Source organism: Nematolebias whitei, chromosome 23 (assembly GCF_014905685.2).
Source record: "Nematolebias whitei isolate Nwh7 chromosome 23, NemWhi1, whole genome shotgun sequence".
Lineage (NCBI taxonomy): Eukaryota > Metazoa > Chordata > Actinopteri > Cyprinodontiformes > Rivulidae > Nematolebias > Nematolebias whitei.
Genome location: NC_056520.1, coordinates 16593818 through 16604446, shown reverse-complemented (window position 1 = coordinate 16604446; position 10629 = coordinate 16593818). Strand labels below are relative to the sequence as shown.

The following is a 10629-nucleotide window of genomic DNA, read 5'->3' as shown; positions in this document are numbered from 1 at the left end:
ATTACCAGAAGTGGAGAGCGCAATTTTTTCTGAATTAGGTTGAAAATTGTTGAAACAAGTTTCAAAAATATGGAACTAGCTGAAAAAGCTATAATTAGCATGAAAACAAATAAATAGTAGCTGAAATAGTAGAAAAGGCAGAAACTGACAAAAAAAAGCTGAAATTAGCTAAAAACGTGCTCAAATGTAGCTGAAGTGGAAGAACAAGCCAAAGTTAGCAGAAGAAAACAGAAAGAACACATATTTGCTGAATTAGGTATAAATCAGCAAAAATGAGCAGAAAAATTAGTAAATTAGCTAAAAAGCTGAAATTAGAAGGGAATAGCTGAAAATTAGCTGAAATGACAGAAAGAAGCTTAAATTACCAGAAGGAAGTGGAGAGCACAATAGTGCTCAATTAGGCTGAAAGAAGCAGAAATGAGCACAAAAAGTGGAAATTATCTGAAAAAAGCTGAAATTAGCAAAACTCAGCTGAAAAGTAGCTCAAAAAGCAAAAAGAAGCTTAAATTACCAGAAGGAAGTGAAGAGGGCAAATTTTGCCAAATTAGGCTGAAAATCATTGAAACAAGTTCCAAAAATATGGAACTAGCTGAAAAAGCTAAAATTAGCATGAAAACAGCTAAATAGTAGCTGAAGTAATAGAAAAGGCTGAAACTTGCAGAAAAAAAAACTGAAATTAACCGAAAGAAGTTACAAGAAGCACAAAAATGTTGTAGTTAGAAGAAAGATTCCGAAAAGTGCAAAAACGGCTGAAAAAAATAATAATCTGAAAGTAGCTAAAAAAAATTTTAATTTGCAGAAGGAAACTGAAAAAGGCTGAACCAGAAGAAAATGTGAAAGGAGCAGTAAAAGGTTGTAAACAGATCTAAAAATATGAAGGATTTAAAATGAGCTCAATTCATTTTCTATGAGGAAAAAAAAAGTGTCAGAAAAGGCTAAATATTTCAAAAAGCTAAAGTTGCACCAATACCAAAAGTCACAGCGCCCTTCTCCTGAACAAGCTGAATGATTCGATATTAGATTTGATAGCCTGAAAACGACGAGATAAGACGCCAGGGATAGTAACTGTAGGATAAAAATATAAACAGGATCACAATAGTGTGAATGCTTAATACGCAACAATGAGGTGTTTAGAGCCCGACGGAAACCTTTATTAGGCACTCATGAAAATTCAGCAAAACGTAGACTCATCTCTATTCCACTTTGTTTCATCCTGAAAACAGGTTCCAGTTGAACACACACACATCACAACCACACTTTGTGAATAAATTCCTGTTTTTGCTCAGGAACACGTCTGTTACAGTCGTCAGAAAAAGAAAGTACACCCTCTTTCCGTTTGAAGCTTTTATGGATCAGGAGAAAATAAAAATACTTTTAAACGTTTGCAGATCCAACCTCAAGTGAACAGATTTCTCAGTGCTGTTATTGACCGTCGCAGCACGTCCACTCTGTTGTTGATTAGCTGCTGTGCTCGGGGTCGTTATTGCATCATCAGGCTCCAGCTGTTGGACAGATGTTCTCACATCAGACTCTGGAACCCTTTGGTCTAGCGGAGTTTAGATCGACTCAGTGACTACACGGAGCCCAAACCATCAGCCATCCACCACCGTGCTTCACAGCTGGTTTGATGCTGTGCATTCTGGGTAATAATCTCTCCTTTGGTCTGGTTTTGTTGCAGAAGTCTCGTGATGAAACTTTCCAAACCTAGGTTGTGCCGCCATGTTGTTTTCAGAGAAGAGGTTATTGCACGGTCTGACCTTCGGGTTGAATTAGCTTCCACTCCTGGGAAGACCGTCGTCTGTTGTCAATGTTTTCCACACGCGAGTTGCATTTCTTCTACAGAATGAACCCTTCCCACATTGATGGGCGGAAACTGTTGCTTCTCTAAGCTCATTGCTGATGACTTTCTGTCTTGGCGTTGTGTTAACACACACCTCTATGCTCCAGAGCAGCAAAAACTCCTGCTTTTTTTAACAGAGATAATCCCACTATTGTTGATCTTTTAATCAATACATTGAATCAGCAGCTGCTGGGTGGAAACAGTTTTTCACGCAGAGTTTTGTTGAATAATTAGCAACACGGTGGAATCTGATCAGTTTAGTATTTAAAACCCTAGAACTCCAGAGGTGAACTTTCTTTTTCCACATCTGTTCATAAAACCCGTCACTCACTTAGCTTTGTGAGGATCTTCCACCTCCAGGTCCCACACGTACAGCTTCCCCACCTGGTTTCCCAGAGCCAGCATCTGTGGACGCACAACGACCCAAAACAAACAGAAAACACCCGGAGGTCATGTTTGTCGGCCAGAAGGGGTTAAAAATAAAAACACACAAAAGGAAGAAACGTTATTGGACCTTTTGCCAGAAGTCCATGGAAAACCTCATGTACCAAATGTCACACTGGCTGTAATCGAAACGCCCCAGAATCGTCACGTTGGACTCGTTCGGCTTGATGTGGTCGATGTCGTCCTCCATTTTCCCTGGTTTCCAGCAGACGATGGCGTTTTCGCACGACTGCGGCGACAAAACAAACACGGTTTTATGATCTTTAATTTTATTTGTGGGCGCAGTTCCGCTAACAGCAAATTAGCGTTTTCGCTCACTTTGGAACGCGCTGGCGGAATTAGCTTCTGCTAAATTAGCTTCTGCTAAATTAGGTTTCGCCAACTTTAAGCTTTCGACACTGTGGACCATAGTATCCTCCTCCACCGTCTTCATGTGGAGGTCGGTCTCTGTGACACTGTCCTGGACTGGTTTAAATATTTCCTCTCCAATAGGCTGGAATGTGTTAGTCTTGGCAATGCCAAGTCCCAGACTGTCTGTGTCTCCTGTGGTGTCCCTCAAGGGTCAGTTTTAGGGCCCCTGCTATTTTCCCTTTACATGCTGCCTTTAGGTCAAATTATTAATCAGTACATTTCTTTTCACTGTTATGCCGACGATACACAGCTTTACATCAGGACTGGAGCATCATCTTCACCATTGTCATTTCCATCTTCACTCGCTGCCCTCTCTACCTGCCTGGAGGAGATAAGGGCATGGATGACTCAGAACTTTCTTCAGTTAAACTGCTCCAAAACAGAGGCCATACTGATTGGCACCCCTCACCAGGTTCAAACTTCAACTATAACGACTATTTCATTTTCTGGACAAGACATCCCCCTCTCCACCTCTGTTACAAATCTTGGAATAAAAATGGACTCTCATCTTACATTTGAAAATCACATTAAGCATCTGTTTAAAACCTGTTTCTTCCATCTTCGAAATATCTCCAAACTGCGCCCATCTCTCACTTTTGCTGATGCAGAGAAACTCGTCCATGCTTTTGTAACCTCCAGGCTCGACTACTGCACCTCCCTGTTTACTGGAATACCCGGCAAAAACCTTCAGAAGCTTCAAAATACTCAAAACAGTGCAGCCAGGATCTTATTGAGAGCTCGTAAATTTGAACATATTACACCCATTCTCCATAACCTCCATTGGCTTCCTGTCACCTACAGAATTCAGTGTTTATACGGAAATTCACCAGATTATCTGAAGGACCTTCTTGCTCCATATTCATCCACCTGGTCCCTACGATCGCAGAACAGTAATCTCCTCCACCTTCCACGAACTAAATTAAGAACCATGGGAGATCGGGCATTCTGTGTGGCTGCCCCCCACCTCTGGAACTCCCTCCCTGACTATCTGAGAGCTCCACAATCATTGACTGACTTTAAAAAAGGCTTAAAGACTTTTCTTTTTAAGCAAGCCTATTCTGCCTCCACATGATTGTATCATTGATTTTAGTTGATTTTATCATTGATTTTATCACGGATTTTATCATTGATTTTAGTTGATTTTATCATTGATTTTATCACAGATTTTAGTTGATTTTATCAGATTTTAGTTGATTTTATCATTGATTTTAGTTGATTTTATCATTGATTTTATCACAGATTTTAGTTGATTTTATCATTGATTTTAGTTGATTTTATCATTGATTTCAGTTTATTTTTATCATTGATTTTGGTTGATTTTATCATTGATTTTATCACAGATTTTAGTTGATTTTATCATTGATTTTAGTTGATTTTATCATTGATTTTATCACAGATTTTAGTTGATTTTATCATTGATTTTAGTTGCACTCTGTAGCACTTTGAGATTTTTGTTAATGAAAAGTGCGTTACAAATTAAATTCATTATTATTATTAAGCGTGTTAACAAATTCACAACTGGTCTGTTGTGGGCGTGTCTGAAGAGTTTGTTTGGCGTGCTATTGGCTGACTACGTCCACACGTGACTGGACGTGGTTGGTCGAGGACGCTTCAAGTGGAAGGCGATGAAGACGTGTGACGCAGACAGTCGTGTTAGCCATTAGCGGCTTAGCGTTTTCTTCTGCAAATATATATATTTTTGGACTTGTTTACTGTAAATGCCGGTGTACAAGCCGCTACTTTTTTCTCACACTTAATTTGAGCCGGATCCTGCCGGAACAAGATCCGGGAACTCTTTTCATTTTGACTGGGTGCGTTCTGGCAACTCAAAATCTCGGCCCCTAAAAGTCCAAAGTCCTCGCGCATTTTTATTTTTGATTATTTATTCAAAATACAAAGAGAGGAGACGTTGCCCAGTCTGTGGAGTGGATGTTACGGCTGCAGTAGGCGAACCAGCTCGTGCACATCTTATATTTAGTATGTGCAGCTTAGAAACAGGTGAGAATTACGGCCGTTTTTATGACTAAAAGAAGCTTGAAGCTTTCAAAACAGCAACACTTGCCTTGGAAAGAATGAGATCTCCGAGCCACCGCACACAGTCCACGTAGTTTCTGTGGATGTCTCGCGTCGAGAAGTCGGGAAAGTGAATTTTCTGAGAGACAAATGGCCTGGAGAGAACATAACTCTTTATTTTTTTAATAACTATAAACAGCTGTTTTGCTTTAAACTCTTTTGACAAACCTAAATGATTGCGTCACCTGTTTGTCTTTGAGGGGTTGTACTCGTACGAGCCACGGATGGCTTTCTGCAGCCTCTCCGAGTTGATCCTCCACAGCTTCAGCGAGTGGTCCATCCCACAGGACATTATCTTCTCACCCAGCAGATCAAAATCCTACCACGGTAAAAAATAAATAATAATAATAAATAAAACAGTTGGGTTTACCAGGAATGAGTAAATTATAATATTTATAATTACAGAACGAAAGGTGAAAGAGGCGACTAAATGGAAACTGTATTTTCTACAGAGGTACTTTAAACCAGATGTTTACATACACTGCACAGAAACACTAAACCTTTATTTTCTCACTTTCTGGAAATAAATCAGACAAAACCTTTTCTGTTTTAGCTCAGTTAGGATCCCCAAAATTACATCTCTCTGTTAAATGCTCAAATATTGAGATAATTTTACAAATATTGACCAATTCAAGATGGCCGCCACAGCTGACCGAGCTTAAAAACACAAAAATGGCTAAAATTCTGTTAATGTTACCAGTTTTTTTTTAAGTTGGATGTACATCTAATCAACCCAAATCAAGATGGCTGCTACAGCTGATAGACATTAGTGATACAAAAATAACTAATCAATCAAAAATATTGATGCTCAGCTAAAAAGTCAGATGTGGTCGTAAAACTCCAAAGGTGTCATCAGATACCCAGAAAGTCATTATTTGCAATAGTAAAACTTTTTTTTTTCTTTGGATGTGATAGTTAAGTTTAAAATATGCTTAAATTTATATTTAATTCCATGATAAAGCTTTTAACATGAAACATCACAGCGCAACTTTCCAAAGAACATTTTTAAAGTTTACCAGAAATTTTTGTTTTAGTCTTAAAGACACAATTTTGATTTTACACTCGTAAATAAACTGTTTATTTTATAAACTTTTAGGCTGCATGAAAGAAAAAAAAAAACGAAACAATGTTTTTAGTTTAAAAATAAATTGTTACCGTATTTTTCGGCCTATAAGTCGCAGTATTTTGCATAATTTACATGCCCTGTGACTTATAGGCTTAAGTGACATACTTATGAATTTTTCCCATATTTATAAACAAATTTTTGGCTGAGATAACTGTTTTCATACATTCTGACTAAAAAAAAAAAATAATAATAAAAAAAGAGCAGTACCACTTTCAGCCACTTGATGGTAGCAGAGTAGTAATGGTTGTATGGCATGCTGTTGTATCATGTAATAGGTAAACATGGCTATAATGACAAATTTAAAAAGTTCAAGACAAAAACAACTGGACTTTATTTATTATACTATATTTTATACTTTATTGTTTTTTTCTTGAACTTTTTAGAATTTACCATGTCCTGTATGACTGAGAATCTTCACCAGCTTTTAATGACTCAATCGGCCTGCCATAGACTCTCCACCTTCATTCTGCTCTCTGCTTGGAACCGTCAAAACAGCTGCACCACCCCGGTGAAATGCAGCTAATTTGACCATTAAAGTGCATTTATTAAGCAAATGTTAGACTGAGACACACCTTTGCTATAATTTCAAGCAAACAAATAATTGTTTAGGTGCTTTTCTTGTAAAATTTCGGAGAAACGAGCCGTGTTCCTCTTTCCTTTTTCTCGTCCTCTGCACGTTCATGGAGCACCGAGGCAGCAAAACTATTTTTTAAATGCAGCTGATTTGACCATTAAAGTGCATTTATTAAGCAAATGTTAGACTGAGACACTTTTAATATAATTTCAAGCAAACAAATAATTATTTTTAAGTGTTAATCTTGTTAAATTCTTGTTAAAGTCCTCCCGTGCACTCCCGTGGCCGCCATTTGGCAGCCCATCGGTTTTTGTCAAAACACCGGTCCACATTTCCAGGTTGTCAGCGGTGACGCGTAACAAACGCGACACGTCAGCGGTGACAAATAATAGATGCGACGTATACGGCGAAGCAACATATTTATGGATTTTTCCACTTTATTTGAAAAATATGGACTGATGCGACTTATAGGGCGGTGCGACGTGTACGGCAGAAAATACGGTATTTATATCCTGAGGTCATGTTCTTTGTTTGGGATCCAACGTTCTTCTTATTGGATAATAAACTGTGGTTTTCTCTTACAGCGCTCAGGACTTCATCTCGATGTCCTTCAACACCTCCAAATATGGCGACCAACGTGTCCGTCTGGATGTTCCACAGGCGAAGAGCGTGATCTGTGGAGAGAAAAAACACCAAAAAACTTTATTTAGACACAACTTGGACAAAAGACCTGTTTTTATGATTTTAAACAGCTTGTAAAAGTTAACCAAGATCAGCTCATTTGCTACATACGTGACTCAATTTCAAAACGACTCGTTTGTTTTATTCAAATGTATTTATCGATAAAAGCTTGTGTTTATTATTTTACCTTTGCTGACAGACAGGAGGAGACTTGGGTCCCTCGGATGAAACTTGAGCTCGTTGATGGCGTTCCCATGACCAACGTAATGCTGAATACGAACAAAATCACGATTAATTATCCCGTTGGTTTAAAGTGCAACCTAAAGTTTAGATCACCTGTACCCTTTGAACCTGATTAATTTAATTAATTGGTGCATTAAATGGATAACTTAAGTCTGTCATGACAAACAGAAAGTAAATTGTGAAATTTTCATTCAAGCTTGATTTAGACAGGTTAATCCCATTAAGCCTCGGGGACTCATTCACAAGAGAGACCTGATTGAAATTGAATTGTCAAAACAGAATCAGAATAAGCTTTATTATGATTGTACCAAATGGTTGTTTGTCTCTATGTGTACCTGTGATGGACTTGCGACATGTCCAGGGTGTACCACGCCCCTCGCACAGTGATTGCTGGACATGGGCACCGGTGACCCCCGTGACCCAAAATGGAAGAAGCGGGTAAAAGATAACGGATGGATGGATGATTGTACCAAGATAAAACGAGAATCTGTCCGTACAGGCGTCCGAAAAATGGACGAAGTGCACGTAGCTGCTGCTCTTTAAGAGCGTGGCCTTCTTATCCTTTTCAGAATAATTTTTTAGATAGAAAAAGGGACAAAGCCACGAGGAGAGGATACTGCCATTACAAAAAAGATCTCTTCACACCTTGTCCTATCAGGACATGATTTAAGATATAAAAATAAAACCCTCTGTCAGCAGCACATTCATGAATACGTTACATATGTATTTGACGATGAGGCGGTCCATGAAGCACTAACAGATAGTCCATTGTTCTGATAAGATGATGATCAGCCGGCACAGTTCTGATAAGCCTTCACAGAAGTTGGAGGGGGAGTTGCGTAAAACAAAGCTGTTCCTTAGTTTACACATTTCCCAGGAGAAATTCATAAGTCGGCCTGTTTCGAGGCCAACCAGTGAGTCAGATTCAGATAAGCCACAATTGTTGATTTATTCAGGCAAAATTTTTCTGTCAGCCTTGAGTCTGTACTGGTACTTCCAAGACCCGAAATGGCCAGATTAGGGTGCATCCTACTGGTCCGTGCTTACGAGCCTCTTCAAGGTCGTGTTCATGCTGACCGAGTCCGAAAATCGCAGGTGGCCTGCAATTCAAATCACTACCATCTTACGGTTTAGCTCGTAAATCAGCTGATTTTGAGTCCTCAAAGCACGAACCAAACCTTCACAAAGGCAGCAGCCTGACGAGGTCCAAATTAGCTGCGGCCATCTTCTTTGTATGTTGATAAACCAGGATCCAGTTATCATAAATCCAATTATATGCAATTTCAGCGTCCTTGATTGATAGCAGAGGTAGCTACATCACATTCCACATCCCCCAGAGATATATCCAGCGGCATGAGTGTCGTCTGAGCAGATGAGGGTTCTCCAGGACCCTGTCGCTTTGTTGAAAAGATTTTGTCATTTGCATCAAAAGTCCAGTTGGTAGTTTTCATTTTGGAAGATGTGTAAAAATAGGAGCTACTCCAATACACGGACAGAGAGCAAAAAAGCAGGAGGAGAACAGGGAGAGAGAAGAAACGCATGTGCCTCGCTACAAAGCCATTGGGGGGGGGGGGGGGGGGGGGATAAAAATCTAGAAATTTCAGGTCAAACTTCATTTTTAAACAAATTTTAAAAACAACTTTTGTAAATCAAAGTCCAGGGTACTTTAAACAGAGCCTTGAGGTACACCACAATACCATAATCTCACAATCTGTACATGGTGGCGCCAACGAGACCAGGCCAGATGTCAGGTGGATGGGCTCAACTTAATGACATTTCTTACGCCGAGATGCAGCCACACACCAAAATGGAAGCCAGTACCTGACTTATTTTTCAAGCTATCCAGCTCACAACACAGACGGGAGGGCGGTATTTCCAGTTCCCTTCTCTGCTTTGCAACAGGGGACAATGAACATGCTGAAGCCAATCAGCAGCATATCTTTGTGTAACAGCAAAGTGCATTTTGTAAAACGAAACATCTGAAAAGAAGGAGGACGTTTTGTGTAAAACACATCTATAAATGCTCTGCAGTGAATAAAACCTGAATGAGTCACTGAAGTCTTAGAAAAATCTTTAAGATAAAAAACCCTACAAATAAACAACAAAATTGCTCCATCAGTGAAGGAAACAAAGCTACAAAATGGGGAAGCGGCTTCAGAGGCAGAACCTTTAACAAACGAGTCAAGACAGAAGAATCCTTGAATCTGTTGTTTGACGAGTGCACGTTTTTGTTGTTTTTACCAACCATGTTGTTTATACGACTAGTTCACCTTGATGCACTGCATTGTGATGTGGTTGATGACCCTGATGATGCCTCGGGACCCGGCTACAGCCAGCAGAGGATGACTCGTGTTTGTGTCGTAGGTCCAGGCACACGTGTAGAAGTTCTCATCTGTCTTTGAACACGTTTAGTCAAGAAAATCTGGGTCAAAACTCCACTTGGGTCGGTTTTAGCAGATATTAACCATCTGGAACTATATTGAGGTGTTTTTTTAAATATCATACTTCTGCTTAACTGCAAATAGTCAAACATAGAGAAATAATAAAACTTCAGTGAAGCAAATGACACAAGGCAGGGAGCTTAATTTGCAAATAAGCAGGAGGAAGGATACATCTGCATCAACGTAGGACTGCAGGAGTCTTATTTCTCCCTGAGAGTGACATTCATACAGCGTTACCTGTTGAAGACACACACAAAAACTAACGTTAAGGTAAGCAAAACATTTTCTGCAGACAGACACGTGCGCAGCAGTGTAGTTTTCATTAGACTTAAGTGTAGAATGTACTCTCAAACTGTCCAAAGATATATTTTTATTGTGTAAAAATGAGTCTATAAACTATCTTAAATAATCCAGATGAGGAAAAAAATGACAACGTAAACTTTTATGATGTTGAACAACCCAGACACTACAGATTTAGATGTAAAAAAAATATAAAGCTAAAAACAAATACCTTAAATAAAGTTGTTTCGGTACAGTATTTTACGGACTATAAGGTGCACCGGATTATGAGGCGTATTAAGCCAAACAAGTTCATTTGGACAGATTTATGAGCGCCGTGTAACACATTAAATCAGTTCGAGGTCAGTAAGCACAACTAGAATTGATCCATAAGGCTCACTGGATTATAAACTTCACTGGATTATAAACTTCCCTGGATTATAAGGCTCACTGGATTATAAAACTCAATGGATTATAAGGCTCACTGGATTATAAGGCTCACTGGATTATAAAACTC

At 39.1% G+C, this 10629-nt stretch overlaps 1 protein-coding gene across 2 annotated transcripts in view; it reads right to left on the bottom strand.

Moving 5' to 3' along the window:
• The window catches only part of eed (embryonic ectoderm development), a 13430-nt gene that overhangs the window by 791 nt on the left and 2010 nt on the right, over window positions 1-10629 (bottom strand). For both annotated transcript variants that reach the window (XM_037696696.1, XM_037696697.1), the window contains exons 4-11: window positions 10005-10070; window positions 9663-9788; window positions 7337-7418; window positions 7051-7142; window positions 4954-5087; window positions 4758-4863; window positions 2355-2513; window positions 2172-2245 (exon numbers count right to left, since the gene is read on the bottom strand). In XM_037696696.1, the coding sequence (XP_037552624.1) occupies window positions 2172-2245; window positions 2355-2513; window positions 4758-4863; window positions 4954-5087; window positions 7051-7142; window positions 7337-7418; window positions 9663-9788; window positions 10005-10070 (839 nt within the window). The remainder of the gene's footprint in view (window positions 1-2171; window positions 2246-2354; window positions 2514-4757; window positions 4864-4953; window positions 5088-7050; window positions 7143-7336; window positions 7419-9662; window positions 9789-10004; window positions 10071-10629) is intronic.